The sequence below is a fragment of the Sphaeramia orbicularis genome, chromosome 9 (assembly GCF_902148855.1).
Source record: "Sphaeramia orbicularis chromosome 9, fSphaOr1.1, whole genome shotgun sequence".
Classification (NCBI taxonomy): Eukaryota; Metazoa; Chordata; class Actinopteri; order Kurtiformes; family Apogonidae; genus Sphaeramia; species Sphaeramia orbicularis.
In genome coordinates this window covers 33,692,856-33,719,750 of record NC_043965.1, presented here as the reverse complement: position 1 = coordinate 33,719,750, position 26,895 = coordinate 33,692,856, and the positions used below count along the sequence as shown (strand labels likewise).

The 26,895-nt window shown below is 39.9% G+C and overlaps 1 protein-coding gene across 2 annotated transcripts in view; it reads right to left on the bottom strand.

Annotated features, from left to right (window-relative positions):
• Positions 1–26,895, bottom strand: part of si:dkeyp-14d3.1 (transmembrane protein 132C) — a 160,844-nt gene that overhangs the window by 32,912 nt on the left and 101,037 nt on the right. For both annotated transcript variants that reach the window (XM_030144182.1, XM_030144184.1), the window contains exon 4: positions 20,224–20,410. In XM_030144182.1, coding sequence (XP_030000042.1) covers positions 20,224–20,410 — 187 coding nt within the window. The remainder of the gene's footprint in view (positions 1–20,223; positions 20,411–26,895) is intronic.

The window sequence follows — 26,895 nt, the reverse complement described above, 5'->3', positions numbered from 1 at the left end:
CTTTCACTGATTTCCTTAATTCAATGGGCACCACCACTAGACATTGCTTTTTTCCTGCTCCGTATTGAAGTCAGCAGTAAAGACATGTCTGTACAATTCTATTGAGGTAGCTGCTATTATTATTTTTAACAGAAAACCCTAACTCTTGAGGAATGCCTGTTGAATAAAATGTCACAGTCATTTACAGTAATGCTGCTAAACCTGACAAGCTTAGACAGGACCAATCTACTGTGTGTGACTTCCTGTCACCACATAAGTGTGTATTCAAGAGTCACCAGGGAAGTACACACTATTTGTACACTGCTCTGTGGACTTGCTTTCTGAAAACTTCCCCTTGCGTCTGTGAGCTTGAGAATCGGAGTCATTCAGAAAAAGAGAAAAGGAGGATTAAGTTTGGTTGAAAAGCACCCCGTCGTTTGTAAGCATCAATTACTGAGTCCATTCAGCTCTGGAGTGAAATGATTATTAGTTGAGCCAAGAGATACCAATGAATCACAAAAAACACTTAATCTTCAAATGGCTTTTCATTACAATTTTATAGACTGTGACAGTGTTATATAGCAATATAAACCCCTCTCTGTGTGCCGCCGACTTTGATTCAATTCCCCTTAAAATCGAGAGTTGCTGTAAATTAATTTTGTGTCTGCTGGGATTCCTCCATTTCCAGAGGGTCGTCTATAATACATGATGGGGTAAATGGTTGGGACCCGGTGAAAGAGGAGCCTAATGCTAGATTACAGCAGCTGGAGATGACCCAGCAGGTTGAAAGCAGCAGAGATCAGGGCTTGGCAGTAATAAGCCGCAGCGGGATCCCACAGTGATGCATCAATGGTCTACACACTCAGACACAGGCTGCACAATTAAACCCAAAATGGAGACGGTGGTGCACATCAGCAGTGTTCTTCAGCTTGGAATGGGTGAAGATTCGATGAGATAACGGTCTGTGAAACGGAAAAATTTGCCTATTGCCTGATGGAAGTTTTATCTTTTGGAAGATATAGCCTATGCCAAAAATTCAACTAAATACACTGTTGCCTATAAAGTTGTAATCATTTTGTTTTCAGACACATTCCTCTTTTTATTCCTATATATACACATGAGTGATCACTTTTGACCAGGCGTAATGATTACATACTGAGTCCTAATTACACTTAATCTATCAAGAATAAATCACATGTCACAATAATTTTGTGAAAAACAGTAAAAATATCTTATTCCAACTTTATGGGCAGCAGTATCAGCATCTGATTTCCTTTTTGATTTTATATGAAGGAGTTCTACTGTAAAATGTTCAAAAATGGCCTTAAAGTACCATTAGAGTGTTTGGAATGAAGTAGTTTAGTGTCACAACAAAACTGCCAGTGTTAGTGTTACAGGAGTAGTGAGTCACTGCCAACTGAGTTTGAAGATGATAACTATTGAAAAAAAAAAAAAAAAACTTTCAGAGTCAGTGAAAGTGACAAAGTGATTAACAAGTGGTGCCAGGCACAACAACCCTGCCCCTCGCATGTGTTGTAGCTTATTTGGCATCGATCCAGCTGATGTCGTCATGTATATGTGGTGTGGTGATGTCAGCATATCAATTGCCTTTATATATGTGCCAAGTCTGAAGTCAATTGAAACTAAATTGATGTTTTTATAGGACATGAAATTTCGCAATTTATAAGTAAATGGGAGAAGAAAAAAAAGACTATAAAAAATTCATAAAAAATTGGAACTTTGTCATACTGTACCCAAAATGTAATCACATCTATTCTGGGTCCCTGGCAATCTATGAACTCAATTTGGTATGAATTCAACCAATGGATTTGCTGCAACAAACATGTGAAATTTCACCCATTATAAGTAAATGTGGAAAAAAAAAAAGATTAAAAATTCACAATAGGATTGAAACTTTGACCTATTTCCCCCAAAATGTAATGAGATCTATTCTGGGTCACTGGCAATCTATAAACCCATTTGTTATGAATTCAAACCAATAGTTTTGCTGCTGAGTGTTAACAATGAAAGAAACAAACAAACCGAACCAAAAACAATACCCCTCGCTTCCCTTTGGGGGGCGGGGTAATAAATGAGTTGCACTGTCCTTCTCATTGGACACAGCTCAATATTAAAAGAATGGATTTGAATGCTTAAATCTCAGCAATCCTGCAGCACGGGTGAGTTTGATTCTAAAGGCTTATGAAGGTATAAAGTTGTTTATATGTTCTTACCTTTGCTAAGTGTGCTGTTTCTTGATCCACATGGTATTGACAAAACGAAATGTACAGAAGTGCAGCATGAGTGGTTCTACTGCGGCTGTTTTTCTGTCTAATAACAGAAATAAACAAACAGCCCTATAGTGTAACTGCGAGCTGACACTGTGTTATTTTGACCAAAGGAGAAACACGATTCATACCATATACAGATGTGTGGTCACATTTATGTACTGAGTGACTATGTCTGTGGAGGTCTAACATTAGTCACTGGTGATTTTAGTAACTGTTGTGTTCCTTTCAATGCCTACTGTTTGATTTTTGGAACATCAATACTAAATTAAACTCCTTTAAGCCTATCGAAAAGTGCAACCCTTAATAAATAGCGTGTCTCGCTTATTTTAAGAGTATGTATTTTTAGGAACAAAAAAACAGCCAGAACCAACCGCAGTTATTCAACAGCCAACATACAGTACATTCACATTGTGGAGGAAAAATGAGTTTTGTGCTGATTCATTCTGTCGAAGCATTTTGTCGAAACTTTGTACTTGTCATTCTGACAATTTAGACTTTATACTTGCAATACTGAGCAAATCAATAGAATCTCATCAAAACCAGATACTGTAGGGACATATGATGGAACTTAGGTAAACTTGTTTACCGTGTCCTGCACAGTATAAGGCTCTTTGACTTCTATGTGTCTGTGTCCAGTCTTAGCAGACTGCACCCTGTTTGGCCAACAGCAAGACTTCATCTCTGAATCTGTGTGTTGATCATTGCTGCTTATTGTTGGTTGTTCACTTCAATTTGAAACATCATTTTGTAATAATATTTAAAACTCTACAGGGTAATTGTGCTTCTTTCATTTTCACTGTAAAATCTAGGCCCTGACACACATAAATAAACTTATTGATTTACAAAATTACATAGTGTGCCATACATTTGTGCAGAAAGTAAAAGTGGCAATGACTTATTAAAGATCATTGTCACGATGGGGAAAAGAGAGGACTCAAATGCACGGAACTGAAGGGAAAAAAATAAGTTTATTCAACAAAAAATGAAAACAACACAATGAAAAAAAACCTAACACGAACTAAAGCAAAAACAGAGTCCATAAAAAAACATACAAAACCTGGGTCAGAGTCCTTGATAAGATGAGAGAATGTCCGGGTTGGAATGGAAAGAGGAGAACAATGGACCAGCGCTGCATGGCTGCAAAACCTAAGCCTTAAATAGGCTTGAAGGTGATTGGCTGCAGCCACAACAGCGCCAGCAGGTGAGTCCGATGATGAGGAGATGAGGAGAGGGAGGAGCTGAGGCCACACAGGTACAGATCATGACAGGGAGGGAGGAACTGAGGGCCACACAGATACAGATCATGACAGGACCCCCCTCAAGGGACGGCATCCTGACGTCCCCAGAGATGCGAAAAGCCCCCACGGAGCCCAGGGCATCCTGGAGTGAAGAGGGATCTGGCAAAGGAGGCATGAAAAACCTCCCGACGACCGGTGTGAAAGTCTCCCGCTGGTATGGCATGAAGGCCACAGGGCAGACGTCTGAAGAACCTCCGGGCAGACAGGCCGACGAACTCAGGGCAGACAGGCTGAAGCACCTCCCGGGGGAACGGCGTAAAGAGCTTCCGGTAGACTGGCTGAAGAACCTCAGGGCGGACGGACTGAAGCACCCCCCGGTGGAATGGCGTGAAGAGCCTCCGGGAAGACGGCCGAAGCACCTCAGGGCAGACCTCTGGACCAGGACGTGGAAAACCTCCAGACCAGGATGATATAGCCCCTCCGGACCAGATCATGGAGAAACCTCCGACCAGGAGAGAACCCCTCCAAAACAGGACAGAAAAATCCCCTGGTTCGTGGACCTCCAGGGCTGTGGCAGACAGGACTCCAGCTGGGCTTAGGACATTGACTGGAACTGAATATGGCTAGACTAGTGACTCTAACAGACAAGACAGACCGAACACTGACTGGACTACAGACATCGACTGGAATTGGACTATGGCTGGACCCATGACTCTGACTGAGACAACGGATTCTGAGACTGGACTGACAGGGAACGGACTCTGGACTGACAGGGGAACGGACTCTGGACTGACAGGGGAACGGACTCTGGACTGACAGGGGAACGGACTCTGGACTGACACTCGGCTGACAATGGGAACGGACTCTGGACTGACAGTGGAACGGACTCTTGGACTTGACAGGGGAACGGAGCTCTGGACTGACAGGGGAACGGACTCTGGACTGACGGGAGACACAAAGAGCGAGGCCCGAGACGGGGAACAGGAACGCTGCGTGGACGGACGGAACCGGACTTCAGGAACGTTGCCCGTACTGAACCGGACTTCAGGAACGTGGCCGGAACCGGAACCGAGCTTCAGGGAACGTTGCCAGGACGGAAACCGGACTTCAGGAACGTTGCCGTACGGAACCGGACTTCAGGAACGCTGCCGGACGGAACCCAGGACGTCAAGGAACAAGACAGAACAGGCTTTAAAAAAACGCTGCGCGAACAGACAGAAGCAGATTGCAGGAACGCTGCAACAACGGACACACTGAATCAGGCTTCAGAAAACGGCTTGCGCGGGTGCCGGAACCGTGACTTCAAGTAGGGGAAGCTACCAGACGCGTACTAGCCTCCAGTAGTACTAAGGAAAAGGGAACTGGGCCAAGCAGAGAGACACGGACAGAACAGACACAAAAACACGGACCGCAGAGGGACAATCTACAGAACTGAACTGATGAAACTGCAGACAGAAAATAAAACTAAAGACAGACTTGAAAAAAAACAAAAAAAAAAAAAACACGGGGAACATATAACGCACATGGACTGCAGTAACACACATACGCTGACAAAAAAAAAAAAATTCGCACCCACTGAAAATACACACACACACACACACACACACACAGAAACTAGGAAATTCACACAGACTAGAAAGAGACTGAAAAATACACAGAAAGACAAATACACACAGAAATACTCAGAAACACGCACAGAGAAAAAACCAAACAGAAAACACACAGAGAAACATACAGAAAACGGCACACACGGACAGAGAGACCTGGAGGAACGAATAAACAAGCAGAACAGACAACTACATGACAGGCAGATCAGAGCTAATAAACTCACATCAAACCATTAGTACACAACGAAGGAAAAGACACAAGAGCAAGACCCGACCCCACGAAGGCCCAGGTCCCCACATGGAACAGGACACTGGAAACACGAGGCAGGAAACAGACGAAGAGACAGAAACGCACCGGAAAAAACAACACGGAGGAGAGCCCGGACTCAACATGGTCCGGGACCCCACATGACATGGGAACGCCAGTAATAACAGGCAGGAAACAAACAGAGGACAGATACACCGGGAGAACAAACCGGGTATGCACCCTACGGATCCGGGACCTCCCGAACCAACCGGCACGGAGGAGACCGAGCCGCCAGAGCTGAGGACAAAGGTAAGTCTCAGAAAAGCCGGATATGGGGCAGGGAAGCGCGGAGGCGACGGTAACAAGGGGAGAACTAGGAAAGACAACGAAACCAGGATGAAAAACTAAAACACGGAGATACGAAAAAACGGTCCCTTCAGTACCAGGCTGAGTCCAAGTTTGGCTGGTCCATTCTGTCACGATGGGGAAAAAGAGAGGACTCAAATGCACGGTAACTGAAGGGAAAAAAATAAGTTTATTCAACAAAAAATGAAAACAACACAACGAAAAAACCTAACACGAACTAAAGCAAAAACAGAGTCCATAAAAAAACATACAAAACCTGGGTCAGAGTCCTTGGATAAGATGAGAGAATGTCCGGTTTATGGAATGGAAAGAGGAGAACAATGGACCAGCGCTGCATGGCTGCAAACCTAAGCCTTAAATAGGCTTGAAGGTGATTGGCTGCAGCCACACAGCGCCAGCAGGTGAGTCCGATGATGAGGAGATGAGGAGAGGGAGGAGCTGAGGCCACACAGGTACAGATCATGACAGGAGGGAGGAACTGAGGGCCACACAGATACAGATCATGACAATCATTCATGAACAAGTCTGCAGTTATGGTTAAAATGCAACTTTATTTACACATACTGAATTCTGGGACGTTTTACTTAAATTTTGTTGGTTTGTCCTACTGCAACAAGGAGAAATGATATCTTAAAAATAGTCCAGAAACTGGCGAATCATAAGCACTGTAAGAGCAGGGCAGTTATAAAAAACGAAACAAAACAAAACAAAAAACATGGTACAGTGTGTATTAACAGTGACCATCACAATGTCACCTTATTAAAAGCCTCCATGATAAACAGAACATTTCTCAGAACAGACATTTATGTGAATCATGGTGTGCTCATCTTCCTGTCCTTTATCTTTATTTGTCCCCTTCCTCTTTAATAAGTGTCCTCCCCTCCTTCTAACACTCATATTGCAGTCTAAATGAGAAAAACATTGAATTTTCTATTGCAAATTAGGCTTTCAGCACATACTGTTTTACTTCTGTCAAGTTCATAGTGCAGAGACACAATAATAGAATCATACAGACGTCATGACTAATGTTTTTAAAGAGTCTCTCCTTTTGGATACACTTTGTAGTTCATTTCATTCTCGGCTGTTGACACCGGTGTTTGTGGTTTACTTACTCACCAATCTGTCCCCTCAAGTCTCACAGATAGGAGTCTCTTTGTTCAATAATCTGCGGGAGAACTGCCTGTCTGCTTTATCAAGGATCTCTCTGTTAGCATTCAGCACACTGCTGTGGCTGGTAATGTGTTCTGGGCCGTAATTTCTGCCTGTGTCTCGGTTGGATCTGAAAATAAGTGAGATTTATGGTGTCAGGCTGAGTGACACAGGCAGCATGAGAAGTAGCGAAGCTGCCCATCCGGGTGTTAGCCTCTGCTTCTGCTCGGCACCAGTACATCCCGCTGTGACCCAACCATCCTGACTACTGCTGCAAATTAACAGGTCAAGCACAGTGTTGAGTTGAAGACTGGAGGGCTTGCACTATTCATGTGACATAAGAGAAAAAAAAAATAACATTACGCTCAGTGTGTGCAACTTTTCACATCAAACCACTCATTGTTGTGATAGTCAACAGGCTGTACAGATAAAAAAAAAAATCCCTACAGGCCATAAGACCTAATCTTGTGCTTTTACCAGCATGATTGATGACTTGTCACGGATATGGCTGTCTTTATGATCTTCCATGTCATTTCAAGAGCAAATGCATTAAAAAGGTCTATGAGGTATGCCAACAGGCAAACTAACCTATAGTTGTTGAAATATTCATAGTTTTGATAAACATTTCCATCCCTTGATAAAAAAAAAAAAAAAAAAAATGCATACGTGATAGGAAACTGAAATGGCACTAGGGGGGGTTGTGAATTATATGCAGACATTAAACGCCACTCAGACAGTGTCCTGCAGCTATTAAGCAGACTAAAAGAGACATGTCCTTTATCAGGTCCTCTCTCCACAATGTGCAATGCTCAATGTGGCACTTCCTTCCTTTATTCCAGTGGGCGTTTAATTGGCTAGAAGCGAGAAACATGGAGGAGAGTGGGAATAAAGGCCTTGGTAGCACCATGCAGAGCGATACATCACTGCATGACAGCGCATTGAAGTAGTGGGATGGTTGTGAAGCCAACACACTGCCTTTAATGAGTGTCTTTCTCTAACTCCTTTCTTTCTCTTCCTACTTTTTGCTTCTCCGGTTTCTCCACCATCGTCCCCCTGCTCTTTTCCTTGTGTCTGCCTCTCTGACAGGTTAGAGTGGCGGAGTCTATGGCAGCAAGACCACCATCCCCTCTGTGGCTATCCATCGCTGCCTCCTGAAACACCTATAACTGCTTTTCAGAAGCCATGCCCTGTCTGATGTAACACCGGTCAGAGATCTGGATCTGCTCATTACAGTTGGCAGTAGCTGGTAGGAGATTAACTCACTAGCTGCTTTGAGCACGGATTCGCTCCAGAAAGTGGCAGTTTAAAAGGGAGAATAATGAGATATCATGCTGGGGATCACATGGGCTGGATAAATTGTTGCCTTGAAATTAGCTGGTATGTAGAGGGCCACTTTATTGGGTCCCTCATTCAAGCATTAAAATCATTAAAGAAAGAATAGTTTCCTCCCTGTCAGAGCAGACAATTGAAACCCCAATCACAGATATGCACCATTGTACTCTACTATGACTGAGGTACACTTTAGTAACTGCAACTTAAATAAGTTTAGATGTAATCAGAATATGTGGTGATACTTGCGGAATTTTTTTAAAGGGGTCACATTTTGCTAAATCCACTTTTATTAGTCTTTGGTAATTATTTGTGTATTTGGACCCTAAGAGTTCAAAAAGCAAGCTATCTTTATATTCATTTTGGCCAACATTGAATGGATTTCTACAACCCGTTGTAATTTCTGCTTAATTTGTTACGTCTATAACTAGTTACTTCACGACATTTGCTCATATAAGGTCAAGACTTCCTGACGAACATTTCTCCAAGTACACCATAATTGTTTGTCAGCAGCAGCGGTTGTAGTCCACACTGAAAATATGTCCAAACATCAAGCCAATTACCTAAAATGTTCTGTTGTTGGTTGAACAGGACAGAGCAGCACAGCAATAACCTGGAGGGGGTGGGGCATGAAGTGGCTCATGTGCATTTAAAGGGCCAGCACTCAAAACAACCTTTCTGGTGTCATTACTCAGAAATAGGGTTGAAGATGGACCTGTGGGGTTGAATTAATGAAAAATTCAGACCCAAGCATAGCATTTACAGTTTATGTAGACTACAGGGAAATATTTTAAAATGCATAATTACAAAAACAAAAGCAAAATATCAGTTCTTTAATGTATTTATAGACATTTCTAGTTCAGAATTACTGACTGATTTTTGGCTTCTTTCACCCTATTGTATTCATATTTGCAGCATATAATAAGACACACATTCTGAAGTGTTTGTTTCTGCAAATCCCTCTTTAAAATTAATATTCCTAAATATTACTATGAGAGCACATTATTTCTTCTGAAATAAAGGTTTTTACAGTTTCTTTCCAAAAGAAACTTTCTAAACATTTGCTGTAAAAGGTCAGTCACTTAACATAACGCCTTTGACTAAAAAATTAATAATGCAACTTCTATAAAATGTGATGTCATTTTATTTTGATTTTATTTTATTTATTTAACACATAACAGTTTAATACAATGTTGATTTAAATATAAAAGAAACAACAAAAAAATGTGAAAGCACTATCTGGCCACAACAGACGAGAACAGACAAATGCCTCCACAATAACCCAGAATGATATTAAATACTATTCTGATTATAGTTCAGAGCTGGTTGATAATATGTAATACTTTAAGGACAAACATTTGTTTTATAACGAAACACACTATCTCCTGTGTGATGAAAAATAGGGAGTTCAGTTTACAAACTGCAGTTTTACTGCAGTTACTGCAGATTCGCTGTGCTGCATCCATTCATCTTCCGAACATGTCCCTGTAAACAGTCCGTCCCATAATACACCAGTATATTTTCACAGTGCTTATTAGTGTCTGCACTTTCAAAGTATGGTTAAAGATGTTATTGAAGATTGGTCCTGGAAGAGACAGAGCCACCCTCGTGAGCCCAGTGGTTTATGAATTGCACCTCATGCTGTGAAAGAAGCTTGTGAATAAAACATGGCTGGATGTGGAAGTACTGTATTATAGGTTTATAGGACAAATCCCCTGCAATTCTCATGAATAGTATACCTGTAATACATCTAGATCAATGGGTCAGGAGGGAGGAGCATGTGTCCCTTGTGAATTTTGACAACAGTCAGCTTCAGCTCCAAAAGAATCAAGGTCAGACACCAGGGACACAACCAGTCCTCTGCTCAAGTAGAGATGAGAGAGATAGCTGCATCGGCTCATGGGAGGGGGCCGCTGGATGCTTTGAGTAATGCTGGGGCCAGTGCAGCTGCAATGCCCTCCCGGTACCCCTGCTGTTTGCCCATTCAGTTTGGACCCAGAGGACAGTGGGCAGGGAAACAATCCAGCCTGCACCGGTCTGCTCAATTTCAGCCCGATATCTATCACAGTGGGCTGATCGATGAAGAGTTCTTCACCAACAGCCAACCGTGTCTCGCGGGGATGACCTCCTGATCTCTGTCTGATTTCTTCACCCGGCTCTGATCGAGATCTATACCGCCGCTTAGCCTGGCTTAGCTTGGCTTAGCTGCCCCCCTGGACACAGACTCTCTCAATAGCCAAAGGGGTCGACTTCACTGTAGAGTCCATTACAGTTAAAAAAAATACACCCATTCCTCTCAATCTCAGTGGACCAGGATTAAGTAGAATTAATAGAGCTCGGGCAGAATGTGAAGTGTGATGCGAACAGTTATGGGCATATGTGAATATTGGACAGGTGCAGCCCCTGCCACTAAGATTGATCTGTCAGTCTGGATCTTGGCCTTCCCTTCATTCCTGTAGAAAACTCAGTTTCCCTAGATCGGGCAGTGTTAGATGAAAAGAGAGCTAACATTAAGGGGATAAGGTTCACAGTATTCAATTAGAGAACTAGACTATAAGTGGTTCCACGGGGTATAGGGTCTTAAGCCTTTCTATAGCCATAACAAAAGAAACTTTCAACATATTAAGTGTTTCACACATGAATCATGCACATGCATCGCAGGTCAGTAATGTGGGCACAGTATGAAAGTACTCCGCCCTAACTCCTAGAGGAGCTTTTAAAGGCGATGTGAAAAGGAGGAAAAAAAGGTCCACTCTCTTAATGGTGACTGATAATTTCTGGATGTCCTGTGCTTGGCAAGCTTTGCAGAAACTAGGTTCAGCAGCAGCAAAATATATTCTTTGTGCTTTAATCAAATACCACAAAACACAAAGAGCCTCGTGCATGTGTATTTTAAAAGGTAACAAACCCATCCCACTCACTTAGCTTTCAATTACAAAAGATTGCAATGCATATACTGCCACTGAATAACAGTGAAAGAATTTGTTCCTTTTTGAAAGTAACTCCCAGTGAACAGCAGTCAAATATAAAAGTACAGTAGTTCACTCCCTCACTTCCCACTGCTCTACTTACAGTCACCTTGTGTCACACACTTGTGTAAAACCTTCATGCTCCCTGTGGATCCTGTGATGGGAAAGGAGTTAAAGACTGTGGAAAATGTTCAACTTTACAGCAGCAGCATTTTGACCAACCCCTGGATGAAGTGACCATTTGTCACGATGCTTACGCTAATTACCATTACATGTAGTACACTGCACAGCATATTACAGCAGCCTCAATTAGTAAACCCACTCATCATCAGCCTCTAAGCTGTATACATGCTAATGGATACTCACTTGGGGTTCATCCATCCGCCCCTTATTGTAAGCTACCGGCTAGGTTGGAAAAAATGTTTTAGCTCGTTCCACTAAAACAGCAGGATTAGGTGAGAGAGAACCAGCACACCACAAACTGAGTGGCTCACTGTTGGAAGTAGCAATGAAGCAAGTGAATTTAGGTGCTTTAAAGCCAAGTGTACAGTACATGACTTTCAGATAAACAGCTTGCATAATATTACCTGTGCACATGCTGCATTTCCACAGGATTAGCTGGCATATAAGTGCTGTCTGTCTAACTATTTCTTTGATAAATGGTTCTCCAGATTTCACTTGCCTTGCAGAGAAGATGTGCATTGCAACAGAGGGAATGGAATCGAAAGGAGTAAAATGAAACATTCATTGGAGGATGTTGATAGATGACTTTATCATGTGAGAGCAGAAGTGGCCAGAGAAGGCCGGGTGATGATGTATTGTTTAACGATACATTGGAGCGGTACGTGAATACAAACGGCTGCTTTCATTTCTCCTCATCTCTATGCCCGTGGATGCTCATGTGAGTGAGCACAGTTTGGTGTCTCGGCAGGAACAGGAAGACTGATGAGTCCAGATATGATGTATGCCCTGTCCTCCTGCTCCCTCTCCATCACCACACTTCCACAGCATGGGTAATGATGATGAGGGCAGCATGGACAGGAGCGCATTACTTCACGATGGTAAAAGATAATGGACCAGCCTCCTACTGTGCGGAGGAATCTGCTCAGACATCCAATTACTGCCTTTAAAATCTATCTCTTGATGACCCTAAAAACACACAGCTCTTTCACTGTTTAAGTGAAATGGAGGATGCCAACATAAGAGGGAGGGTGACAAGGGAGACAATTAATCTACATTGTTAATATATTCATGTTTATCTGGTGAAAGCAGGAAAAGTATCGGAAAAGAGTAAAGGCGTAGGAGGAGAGGATTTAAAATAGGAGTTAAATAAAAGACAAGCCAGGACAGCCAAGCAGTATTACAGACGGCCAAAGGCGTTCTGAGGCATTTCCTCCCTCTAAACTGACTAAAACTTTTGAGTACTCTTTTCATTTTCTGCTTTTGAAATAATTGCTGCATTTGCAGAACTCGTGCTTCATGGTTTGAAATTGGTGACAAAGTGGTGAGTAGCGCTCTGAGCCCTTCCAGTGCAGGTGGGTCTGTGACAACATGCACAGGAGGAGCGCTCTTCAAAGGGAACTGGGGGGGGGGGGAAGAGCTCATCTTTCAAAACGATGCAACTGCTTTCCCAGAGGTGTCACCCATGGCAGAGCCCATCACTTGGCTCTGGAAATGCAATAAAAGTCCTTTTTATAATAATCAATTCCAGCAAGGGTGCAGTAATTTAGAACAAGCCATAAATGAGCAAGGAAAAGGACTCGAGAGCCGTCGAAGTAATAGGCCATAAATGTGATCAAACTCAAAATAAGCTTCCCATTACTAATAGTCATTAGCTTTATTACATTACAACCTTTAGAGACATGGTCAGTTATGGAACCTCATTCAGTTTATGAGATTATTTCTGGTCAAAACACAATTGCACCAGCTTCTCCATTATGACAAAATACAGTCTAACTTATTAGACCAGTTAGTGCTAATTACAGATGAAAGAACCTTCCAGAGCAGAGCCACATAGCTGTTGTGTCAACAGATGCCTTCAGCATGCTCTGTGAAGTTTTCCCTCTCAACTTGATTAGAAACAATTGGAAAATTTAGCCGTTGTTCATCCTCTCCACTATCTCTGAAAACACACTGTTCTCTTCCACCCAATCTGTTTCCCTCCTTCTTTTCTTTCCTTTTTCATCTGTAACCTTGATTTACTGTCACAGCAATGATCATTACATTGTCCCAAAAGGAGTTACAGAAACTATGACACCAAACAGACCACGTAAAAATGACTGTAAGTTAGACTTTATTGAAGTAAACTAACTCCTAAAGCAGACATACATTCATTTGTCTGTCAGTGTGTCCAGTGTCTCCGGTGACTGTTTATAACATGGGGTGTAATATTACTAATAATGTCAATCCTTCTCAGAATCAACAAGTTACAGCTCTAGGCACTCCTTAGGCTATGTTAAGTTCATTATTTTGACTCTCATGGGCCTTGATATTTTTCTCAGGAGTTGGGGATGAAACAAAAGGCTACAAAACAAATGAATATTGGACCTTTCTTCGACCAGTGGTAAAGGAAAACTCTGACAGGATGTCAATGTTACTTTGCTTCTGTCTGATGTGTTAGTAATCTTTCAAAATTGCCTGAAGGGATATAGAGATCAGTGGCTGAAGTACAGTCTTAGAAACTGCCTGAGAACGTACACACCACCTCTGTTACAACCTGACCAATATGGATTTGGAGGTGAAAAACATTTGTATCTTAAGAAAAAAATCTGTATCCTTGAGTAAGGTATCCAAACATCAGAGTTTTTTCTTTGGAAATCATTTTGAAAATAAGAACAATAGGGTGTTTTTTGTGGATTCATGTGAACAAACATTTTGCTTTCTTTTAAGAAAATAAGACAAGTCAATTGCAATTGTACCAAATTTGTTTAAGCTCTTACCCTGTTGTGCTGAATGATGAATCCCAGTTGATCATAAATTGGAGGCACATGGTTAATAGTTTGGAATTAGCATAAGTAATGACCCCTTACACAGCGTCAGGGTGTTATGCTGTGTACCAACATACCAACACATGCCCATGAATAAAAGAAATATCACCACAGAAACAGTGAAAAGATGAAAAACTTAAGCAGTAATAAAAATACTGTACAATAAACTCAAATGACAGAATCGTGTGATTTATGGTTAGTGTCCGTGTTAGAGGTCAATTTGGAACAACAGAAGAGAGCTGCAGAAGGAAGGTGTGTATTTCAGACTCTAATGTTTCCCTGCAACTTTAATTGCCTGAAATCACTGACTGATGGAAATGTACTATTTGTTTTACATTATTAGTGAGTTAACCCATAAGGACCCACTGCTACTTTTGTGGCAGTTCCCAAATGAATTTCTCTCTATTTAACCTTTCCTAAATGATTTATCACCATTTATTATAACATTATAGGGATGTAACAATATGAAAATTATATCATGGTTAATGTGACCAAAATTATGATGGTTATCAGTATTATTGCGGTATTGTTGAAATTGTGCTCAAAATGTTCAAAAGTACTTATAACCACACTGAAATAATTTAACTAAGTTGTATTTTGAAAATAATAATAAATAAATAAATAGGCACAATGTACTTTCTGTTGGCAGAAACATTCAAATATTAACATGTAAACATCAAACATACAAATGTGCATAAAGATGGCACCTTATGGTCATTGTTTGACCATTTTCCATATCAAGTTTGAGTTGTTTTAGGTTCTTTTTCATAGATAGATAGATAGATAGATAGATAGATAGATAGATAGATAGATAGATAGATAGATAGATAGATAGATAGATAGAAAGAATCAATGTTGCAGAAAATGATGGTGTTTCCACGGTAACTACAGAGCCTCTGAATGTCCAAACGTGTCATATCTGATGACCATAAAAAGATGCTACACTGCATTTTACACCAATTATTTACATGTATTAATAGGATTTGTGGATCAGCAGTTTAGATCAGTAGATGCTTTTGGTCGACGGTGGATGTTTGGGTCTTTATGGGTTAAACATGTCTCTGTCAAATGAACAAATAGCTTTAAGTAAATAAATCTGGAACGAAGAACACCAAACCCAAAGTAATGAACAAATAAATCTGGAACTTGGCATCAAAGTCATCATGAAAAAGTCAAGTCAGTTTTTTTAGAAGTATAATTTTAGACATCAGCCACTATTAGGCAAGTTTTAATAGCGTGTAAAATGTCTCATTGGCACCAAATTAATTGGTCAAACTGAGTAATTGGTCTATTTATGGTCAGTACTGGCATTAGAAGAAATCAAAAACTTCAGAAAATCAAAACATCTGTGATGCTGTAAAGATTCCAGCAGAGAGACACCATAGCTAAATGAATAGAAAAAGGTTTGTGTTAAAAATAGACAGACGGGTGTCCAATTAGACGTGACAAATACATTAAGTTTTGTGTACCGGTTCCTGAAACTCCTGAAAACGTCAATCTCACTATCGATCCCATCATAAAGACCTTTTTCCACAGCAGACATTCTGGCTTGTAAAAGCAGGCAAAGCACAAGTGTTACTGATAATATTACAGTGTTAATATTACAATGGCTCTTTTCCATTTAGTTTTCCCTGGAGGCCATTCTACTGAATCAGCATTAACAATTCCAGTCGCCTGATATGATACTCTTAAATGGGATGTAGCCAATTACACTTATGTTTCTTGCCTTACCGGCTAAAATGTCTGCTGTGCTGAAGGTCTACAAGTCTGTGCAGTGACTAAAAATGTGTTTTATGTATGAGACTTGGACAGACAATGCATACAGTAACAGGAGTGTTTAAGCCATTTAGGAGCTGAACGTGTGCAAGATCATCCAAGAGTTTTTCAATGAATGAATGAATTTATTTTTGGTTTGTACATTAATTATTGCACTTTGTAGCTGAGTATTTTGGAGAATTGAGGAAAGCCGTGTCCACCTTGGGGTCGAGACCCCATGTGGGGTCACCTGGAATTCAAATGGGGTCGCCTGAAATTTCTAGTAATTGATTAAAAAAAACAAAAAACTAATTACTAATATAAAAATATGGTGAGTTGACAGAGACAATCCCAATAATAAAAGACATGACAAACTGTGAAGCTGAAACTGAAGCACTGTGGTACTGTTTATCTTTCAGATGCTGCAGCTCTTTCATAATTCATAGTTTGAGTTATTGTTTGTTCAGTATTAACTGTCAGCCTTGTAAATCCAAGCTGGACTGACTGTACATATCCCGACCAAGGAAAACAAAATTCTCACTTTGTGCAGTAATCTACACCTGGCTTTTCTGCCTCCGTCCATAATAATATACATTATACAGACTAAATGTCATCCAAAATTAACGTTTATTTGCAACATAGTATAGCAAACTATTACATGATCAAAATCAAATTAATTTTAAAAAAGTCTCCCTTTTGATTGTCTGGGGTCGCCAGAAATTTGTGACGTTAAAATGGGGTCATGACCCAAAAAGGTTGGAAACCACTGGAGTAAAGAAACAGGCCTGTTTAGTGTAATGATGTCTATCCCCAGTTTTAAACAGTGGCATCACTTGAGCTATTTCATTTTGTTCGGAAATGTACCTGATTGCAAAGACAAGTTGCAGATGTGGGTCAGTGGTTTTACGATTTCTTCAATAACGTTCTTCACTGTTGTCATGTTGATATCATTCCAGTCTGTAGAGGTTTTGTTTTTACAATTTCTCCATGATTTTCTTCATCAACTGCCCCTAAAAAAATTGTGCTTGAGTTTCTATCCCCCAAATCTTCTACATCTCCACATTCTATTTGTTGTCTCCAGTTCCTTTATTTGTGTTGCTAATTCTGGTCCCACATTTACAAAGAATCAGTTAAAACCATTCACCACCTCTTCCATATTATTAATGGTCTTGTCATTTTCAGTGAAGTATTCTGGGTAATTTGTGTTTTTGGATTCTTTTCTCACAATGCCGTTTAGAACATTCCATATACCTTTAATGTTATTTTCACTTTTTTTCCTCCAATTTTTAAAATTGGGAACAATGAAACAATATTTCTTCAGCCCACACATTTAATATTCCAGTTATTATAGCTACATTAAGACAATAACAATACAAAATGTGATTAGATATGATATTCATGCTTTTTTATGTCCCTAAAATGTAAACCATTATTAGACCATCAAAAGTCATCAAAAATAATGGTTATGCAATCAAGTACTAACTCCTGTGTGTATCATGTGACTAAAACAAACAGAAAAGAAAACATGAAATACCTGAAAGCACTGTTTTTGTCAGTACAATGCCATAGCTATTGTTGTAAGAACTGAAGTGATTTTGGTTATTATCAAGAAACATGGAAAATTACTAAATATTAGCTCTGAAATTAAACTCTATGAGCTATTTTTGTTGTTATCATTATATTTGTCCAAACAAATGTACCTTTAGTTGTACCAGGCAATAAAATGAAAAAGAAATTGAAGAAAACAAGGGGTGGTCTAACAATTTTTTTCCGCGACTGTATGCTTCCCTGTGGACTGTGATTTTTTTTTTCTTCTTTTAGTCAGAATGATTGAGTCACTTGCATAAGAAGAGCAAAAATATGATGAACTCTATAAACCAGTTGTTAAATAAGAGGAAATATTATGGCTTCATGGCCATTCAAGCCCATTGTTCCATGTAGTTCATGGAAGATGTGTCTATTCCCTTCCCCTCCTGCCATCAATTAACCTTTTTGCTGCTGTATCTGATTAAAATACAGTCCAACTACTCACAATTCCCAGACATGGAGTCCCCGTTACAGCTCTATCTTCACTACTTTAATATGTTGACTTCATTTCTATGTGCACAAATCTGTTTTTCTATTGGAATTACTCACTGTGTTTTCCTTTGGTTGTGGGAGAGCGGTGTGGGTGGGGGGGTTGAGATGTGATGTGACCGTCTGTGTTTGTGTGTGAGGGGAATTGACGGCAGTGCTTTTACATTACCTTACTTCCTCTTTTCTATCAGCGAGAAGTGTAGCAGGGGGAGGGAGAGGAACTTATCTGTGGGCCTTTCATGCCACAGTGATCCCAAGTAATCTAATTCAGCCTTCCTCTTTCTCGCTTTGTGTGCTTCTCTCAATTGGTGCATGCAGATTGCAAAACCTTTATATGCTTCTCTCTCCTCCTTTTCCTCTGTTTGTCTGTATGTGAGGGAGTAAGAGTGAGGAAAACAGGGATAGAAAACAGGGCAGAGGGAGTCCTGAATGTTTCTGCACATATGAGTATTTATTTTGTGTGTTTAGAACCATGGGGTGGCTGAACGCTCTGCACCGCGGGAAGCAAAGCTAGAAATTAAATCTAAAATTTGAACAATTTTGTGCTGTTTTGTGTTGTATGAGATAAATTAAATTGTCCAAATCAATGTCTTTTCAATAAACATCTTCAAGTGAAAATGCTTGAAATACGAGTATCAAAGGTAGTCGATCAGTGAACCTGATCCTTTTCAGTACATCTGTACACTCGGTGACATAATAGCAACTGCTTCACTGCCTCACTTGACAGGCTCTTTGAACAGAAAAGTAAATCAAGGTAAGAAAGGAAATACTGAGCCATTCTGCACACACACAGTATGCTGTACACATGAACTACTATTCATCTATCTCTCCTGTGACACTTCTGCCTAAATTATACTGTCCCTAATTGATTTAGCCAAGTTTAGCAAAACTGTAATATCAGGTTAATTGAGATGGATTTTTGCTGCTATGAAAAAGGTTACATGATTTATTGCAAGCCATAAAATCCTTCTTCTATGTAAAATGAGCTGAGTTATCTGAGTGAAAAAGCAGACACTTCCTGCACTGATTGATGAGTGTGTGTCTGAGATTTGGGAAAGGGTGCACTCATGTACGGATTCATAGAAAATCTCATCTGGAAGTGATGGTTCTGTATAATCAAACCAATCACACAAAGATCTTAGGGAAAACATATCCTATTTCTTACCCTGTTGAGCAAATCAACATTGTACTTATAATGTTAGAAGAAGGTGTGGGAGCTAACTATATATTCCTAGAGCAAGGTAAACCGGCTGTTGACGCATCTTTGACATGAAAAGGATGTGAGAGAAGAAACTCAAACAATACTGCAGCATTAAACACATAGCTTCAATTATCCTGAGAATGAATCAGTGGGTGCGATGTGCTGCATTCCTCTGAATCCAGGAACAGCCACCCACAGGCATCTATCATCTATGCAGCTACAGGCAATACTTAGAGAATAACACTGACACAACAGTCAAGCCTGTATCATACAGATCAGAAGCACCAAAATAGAAATGAATGCAAGCTTTGTTTTTGTAATCAGCCATGATGTGGAAGCACGTCTTTCTCTTTAGTCAACACAATTGATGTGGCCCATTTTTCACCTCCAAGTTCTTTATCTAAATCAGTGGCAGTGTTCTTTGCTCGTAGTACAAAGTTGCAGAGATGCATGAGTACTCCGTATGTGAACTTCTATAAGGGAGCTTTGGTTAATCTACACAAGAGAGTACCTGTGTCTCACTAACAGAGACACACAGCCCCGGGCCTGCCCTCCAGCCAGAGCCAGCCTCTAGACTCTATCTGAGGCCTGCTGGGAGACGCTCTCATCCTTCCTTACTCCTAAAATACACTCTATGGGCACATACCTGTAACTGATCCATTGTTTATGTGGCACTGCATTAAATCAGGCCTGCATTTATCTGAGAGAATTTAACCAATTTTGCTCCACATCATGTCAAATCTGATATCCTGCTTGCTATACTTGTCATTTTGTCACTTAACACCTAATTGAAAATGTGTCCAAATCATGAATACATTCATTTTTCTCCTTCAGGATGCCACTAGGCATGATTAAAAGTGCAGTAAGAATTTCCAATGCAGAGTAATATATTGCATACATGCATATGTTGACTCAAAGATTCAAGATGTGCAATTGGAACGACACATGATCAGGATGCCATATTTTAGGATGAGGGCTGTGCAGCCATCTATTTGGATTTTGCACTATGCTGGAAGTGGCATCACTCACCATGGCCAGGGGCACAATGCCTGCTAGGTCCTCTTGTGCCAGCCGTATCTCTGTCTCAGCCTCTTGTGTGGTGGTACGGGTTGCCGGATATTCCACCTGCCAGGCCATCCGTCGACTGCCCAGCGGCTCCGGGAAGCTTTCCATTTTCAGATCCACCTGGAGGACCCTCTGAACTCCCATCTCAGACCTGCCAGAGGACAAAAAACAGTGTCAGTGGATAGTTAAACAGATGAATGGGCAAGTGTGTGTACAAGAGTTTGAAAAAAAAAAAATACTGTATGAATCCAAGCCTCGGTGTGATTTTGGGCTCATTTAACGTACTGTCGGCTCTAATGACAACACATGGTAAAGGCTGATGAATGTGTATGGGACTGAAAATCTATGACATTTTACCATCTGATATTCTTCAAAATGTCAAGTCCCTTTGTGTTTGACTCTCTGGTCAACCTTCTGCTTCATGGAATATCTCACCTCCGTTTTTTTTTTTGTTTGTTTTTTTTATTCTGCTCACACTTTACCACAGGTGATGAACACTATAAATAACACTTATAATCTTGGAGCTGCGCTTCAGAGCGGTTCAAAGGGACACTTCACAAGGCTTGAGCCCACTAAGGTGTTGATGTTAGGGTATGTCAGCAGTGCCCTTGTTTGCTGAAGCGGAGTGTAAATATGGCATGTTTCAGCACGATCTATGGCAGGCCTGAATTAAGTCAGACAAATGGAGAGCATTGATAATAAAATTTCCTACAGCACCATAAGTCTCTGGTGCTCTGGGTTTAAATATAGCCTGGAGGCAGGAAGGTCAGCTTTACCGGGAGCCTGAGGATGGGAAATGGCACAAGATCTGTTAGCCACGTCTTGCGTGTCAAATGGCAGGACTCCAGGCCAATAAATTTCATGCATGGTCTCTGTGGCATACCGGTACAAAACAGCATCTTGTAATTTGAGCATGGTGAGCAAGGAAAGAGACAGTGTAAGGTAAAGAAGTACTGTAAATAAATGAATGTGCCACTTTGGGGAGAAAGGGATAGCTGTGTATATAACATGGAAAATACTGCACTGCAATAGAGATAAATACATGTTACTTCACTTAACTAGAAAAAAAAAAAAAAAACAATAAAGAGAGATTACATATATGTGGTCATCTTGGAAAGATAACAGAGAAATGTATAACCTTCAATTATGAATAAGGAACTAAAATCAAGAGAACATAAATAATAGACAACGCTTTATCCCTTGCTCTCATATGCATGTAAGTCTGACACTATTTTCACATCATTCTCTTTTTATTCAGTTTTATTCTGAGAGAATGAAAGATTTGTTGCACAGCAGCAGCACAACAACCCAATTTTTTTTCCTCGAACAGAGGTGCATATAAATAATTGAGATGACAAGCAAATACTTGTGCACATTTCATAACAGTGTACCAATCAGAATATGTGGGGTTGAAGGTGTGGAACAACAACATGGACTTACGTAACAATTCCACAGTGAAACAATGACAGATGTTAATCTCTGACTGCAGACCAGGTTCATCAGATAAACAAAGTTAACAGATGCAGTGAAAGTGCAGAAATAAAACTTTCAGCGTTCCTCTTTCACCAAACGTCACACAGGGCCTTTTTCAGCCACCAGCTGAATTGGCCTACTTTTGACAGCACCACAGACTTTTTTTGTATAAAGGTTGCTGTGGCAAACCTTGCACACAACACAGCAAGTAAGACTGACAGACAAAACAATGAAAGTGACTATAGAGCAAATATATTTGATTATATATTGTACATACGCTATTAGGTACAAGAACTAAACTCACACCTTCAGAAAGTTAAAGTGCCTCAAGAAAAGGAAGAAGAGTTGGATGTTATTAGCTTTTTTCCATGAAAGATGTCTAATATTTCCCCCCTCGCATGATCCAGTTGGCAGAATTTAATAGCAGCTGCAAATGCTATGAATTTTATAAGGGTTTTTATATTTCTTCCTGCCATAAAAGTGCCAATGAAATCTTGAGGTTATGAGAACATACATTAGGGTAAAAATAGTCCTTCCGCTTCAGTTTTCACCCCCAGACATGCTGCTAATTTAGCATCTTTGTGACAGAAATATCAAACCTCCACAGAAGACTACAACAGAAAAACTATTTGAGTAAAAATAATAAAAAGATATACAAACTTAAAATAAAAGTATCCCTATGGCCATACTGTATTTGACAACAATAGCAGTAAAGAGTGGGTGTTTGTCTTTCATGCACACATCTGGTACTATATTTATAGAATGTACATGCGGAAAATGGATTATTTATGGTATTTTTATGATTGCTGTTAAAAACTAAAGTGCCTACTGGTTAAATGCCTGTCGTGCCAATAAGTTGTAAAGCAGATGGCAAAAATAGACAATAAACAGCAATGTTTTGGGTTCTTTACCTTCCACACTAAGCCAGTCAGAATGTCCCATGTGCTTGACCCCCATTGGTACATGTCATAAAATGAAACGTCAGTGTAACGACGAATGTGACTCAGGCGTTGAGTCACCAACGTTAAGAGTATACACCAGCACGTCATCTGCTGCCAGCCTCCTCTCTCCTAGCCTGCTAATCATATGGCTTGCTGGAGGAAACTGTTCATTTCTTTGTCACTTACAGCATGGCGTCTAATTCAATTAGGAACAAAGGGCCCACAGACGTGTGCCGCACAGCTGGCCTTGGCCTGATAATTATCTGTAAACTAGCTGCAGTTTGACTAAATCTGAGGTCACACACACAACCGGAGGGCAGCCAAAAGCAAAAGAGGGAGGGGGGGCTCAGTAGATAGCAGGCCCTTAAGTTGGAAGCAGCTGGCCCTCTGGCTTAAGAGACCAGACGAGAGAGAAAATCAGACTTGACAAGGTGCTGCAAAGACTGTTGACAAGTGACTCACTGTGAATACCACAGAGAGGGTGGAGAGGATGCTACTTCAGCTACAGCAATCAACATGATTTGACATTTTTCAATTTATCACTAAATATCACATTGCTTTATTTAAGCCACTAACCCTGCTGCCATAAATAACTACGGTGAACATGCTGATTAGTGAGAACATTTATGATTATATTAGTATTTTTAGTGCTGGAAGTCTCAGTAGGCCTATAACGACAAAATGGACTGCTTTATATGTTTCGTTAGAAGTCAAAGATGGGTCAAAGATTTTTTCCTCTTTGTATCTTAACCAACAAAGACCTAAACACACCAGCGACCAAAAGTATCTAATGGAAACTGTTTAATACCCGTTGATCCACTAATACTTTCAGTACTTGTAAATAATTGGTCTTTTCATGGTCATCAGATATGACCCATTTGGACGTTCAGAGGCTCTGTAGTGAACGTGGAAACACCGTCATCTTCTACAATGTTGATTCACCAGTAAAACCCATGGAGTTGAATCATGACAGTGGATGGAAACACTGGGTTTATGTTCAGTTAATGATATACACTACAAACAAAAAGCTAAGGATATTTCATTTTTTCTAGTCATTTTTGTCATTTTTGCCATTTGTAAATAAAACTATGTCTGGTCATTAAAAAAATGTGTTTCAATTCACACACAAAAAAATAAAAAGCACTGTGCAAGAATCCAAACTGAAAAAAACAGCCCAATATTAAAAATAACTTAATTTATTGTCACCTCCGCCAAGGCGGTTATATTTTTCTCAGTGTTGGTTTGTCTGTTTGTTTGTCTGTCTGTCTTCTGTCTGTCTGTCTGTCTGTCTGTCTGTCTGTGTGCAAGATAACTCAAAAAGTTATGGATGGATTTGGATGAAAATTTCAGGAAATGTTGATACTGGCACAAGGAACAAATTATTACATTTTGGTGTTGATCAGGGGTGGGGGGGTCTTGGGGGCCCACTGATCTGCCTTAGCGAAGGTCTGCGCTCTCTGAGGGTTTTTCTAGTTTGTAGTGTATTTGTTGAAAAAATCCCTTTTTGTTCAGTTTTCTCTGTTCTGATATAATAACCTTCAACTTTAATCTAAGCTTTTATGAACATCTACATGATTAGTAAATTAAAAACAGGAAAATAATTCACTTTCAATGAAAAAAAGGCTAAAAAGAAGATAATTCTACGATAAATGGTGATAAATTCACCCTCCTTGCCTCCAGTGCCACTCACACTGGTGTATGAATGCGTATGAATGTTTGGTGGTGGTCAGAGGGGCCATAGGTGTGAATTGTCAGCCATGCTTCTGTCAGTCTGCCCCAGGGCAGCTGTGGCTACAGATGTAGTTTACCACCACCAGGGAGAATGTGAGAGCGAATGAATAGTGGATTAATAATCTAAAGCGCTTCGGGTGTCTAGAAAAGTGCTATATTTATTATATTATTATATTATTATTATTATTATATAAATCACTTAAGAAAGGTTAAATATTGCGAAAAATTCATTTGGGAACTGACATAAAAGTAACACTGGGTCTTTATGGGTTAAGATTGTAAATTTTCCTCCAAAACAACAAAGTAAGGAGAATAAAACTTTGAATCAGTTGAGACAACTGATTTATAGATGACTCTTTGTGTGTTTGTTAAGCAAACTAAGCTAATTTTGTTCAGTTTTTACATTACTGAAATATAGGATATTAAAAATGCATAACAACTGTTTATTTAATTAACTTAGAAAATGCTAAGACGTCATCAGAAACCATCAGAAATTTGCCAAATTTTTGAAAATTATTCTACCACACACCATTAATCCCTAAAGTCCTAGAATTAAATCCACATTAAATCGTTCCTAAGTGATTTATCACCAGGTATTAAAATATTATCCCCTGCATTGGGAATTTTTCAGTGAAAATCAAGTGTTTTCCTATGTTTAATTAATTGATCATGTAGATGTTCATAAAAGCTCGATAAATCTATTTGACTGAGGCTTGATAAATTCAAAGGTTATTTATCACAACAAAGAAAACTGAAAACCACTGCCATTTGTAAAACTGCATGGGTTTTATTCGTGAATCAATGTTGCAGATGATGGTGTTTCCACATTCACTAAATGGGTCATATCTAATACTGGTGAAGAGCTGATTAACTGCATTTTACCTGAATTATTTAATTAAATTAATAGGATTAGTGGTACAGAAAAGATTTAACACTTTAGATCAGTAAATGCTTGTGGTCGCCGGTGGCCATTTAGGTCTTTGTGAGTTTTTAAGATGGTGAGAACGTTTAAAAAAACAAAAAAGTTGCTGATTATCCACCAGCTACTCTACTCTATTATTTGAAAATATTTTTATCTTTTTCCTAAAAAATAAAAAGCTTGAATAACATGTCTAAGCGTATGGCTTTTGGGTTTGCAAAGATATCGAACTTCTCTCTTTGGGTTAGGGCTATATTCTCAATGTTACCCACATATCCTTTGTTGCCAATTAACTCAAACTTGTATTGTCCGACTTTTGTCTTCAGTAATTACAAAGTCTAAAAAGCTTTTTACAGGGGTAATTCAGCTCCCTCTTATCTTGATAGGATCATGTAAGGGAGCTATTGAATTCAGCCTCCAAGAAGGTTAAAGAAAGATAGATTTAAATGTCAAAAGGGATAAACAGACAGACACCAGACAAAGTTATTGGAAGAATTTTCTTTTTGTAGATTTCTCTAGAGAAGCAGCTATAATTGAAAGAACTTCTATTGTGCTACTATCAAACTCTCTGTGCCATTGTGACACTCCATGTTTAATCTTCCCTTGACGTGATAGGATCCATGTGTCCACTGCTTCACCCAGTGGAGTTCAGAGAATAAGGGATAAAGAAACAGAAAACCTTTGTGGAATAAAGGAAGTATCTCCGCTGACATTTTAAGGTCCTGTATTTTTTTTTTTTTTTTTTTTTTTCAACATGTAGCTCAAGTATTCCTGGATACCCTGTGGTATTACAATAACATCAGAACAGGAGAATACCATGTCCCATATGTCTGGGAAAATATCTGAAGCTTAAGCCTAACTTTTTCTTTTTCCTCAGTATGTTTTATGTATAAGGGACATAGAGTGAGTAAGTAATGAACAAGCCACAAAGGACTGTGAAACCTCAGAAGAGCTGCACGTAATGCTGCTGATTCACTTAAACAAGAGATGTTGAATGGAAACAGAATGGCAGATGAAGATGCATAATGCAGACTGGTGAAACTGGAGGAGATGTTGTCCAAGACCACCAGGACCGTGTGAAACAGTGATGTGTGGTGTGCGAGTGTGTGATTCTTTTGGTGGGGCCTCATGCAAACTCTAAAGTACTTGTGGAAGAAAAAAAAATAATCAAATTTGTGGGTTCAGTGGTGCCTGAAAACAGCACCCTGAAACTCCGCTGTTCTCATGCTCCGCCACCTGGAACAGCAATAAACCAGTCAGCACAATAAAGCCAGGACACACACAACCACACACACATACTCACAGGTTCTACGTGCAAACATGTATGGGAATACACAGTTTATTTAGAGACGTACGCACGCATGAATCTGTGCAAATATATGTAGTAACAAACATTGTGGACTTAATCACTCATGCTACAAGAGGATGTGTGGTCCTAATACAAACATCAATAAACATAGAAGAATTTTATGTGTCTCACTTGTTGGCCTATATAAGAAAATGTCTGCTAAATATTTGTATCTACCACAGCCTGTCTGAAATCAGTGCACACAGGAGATCTGACTAATAGAG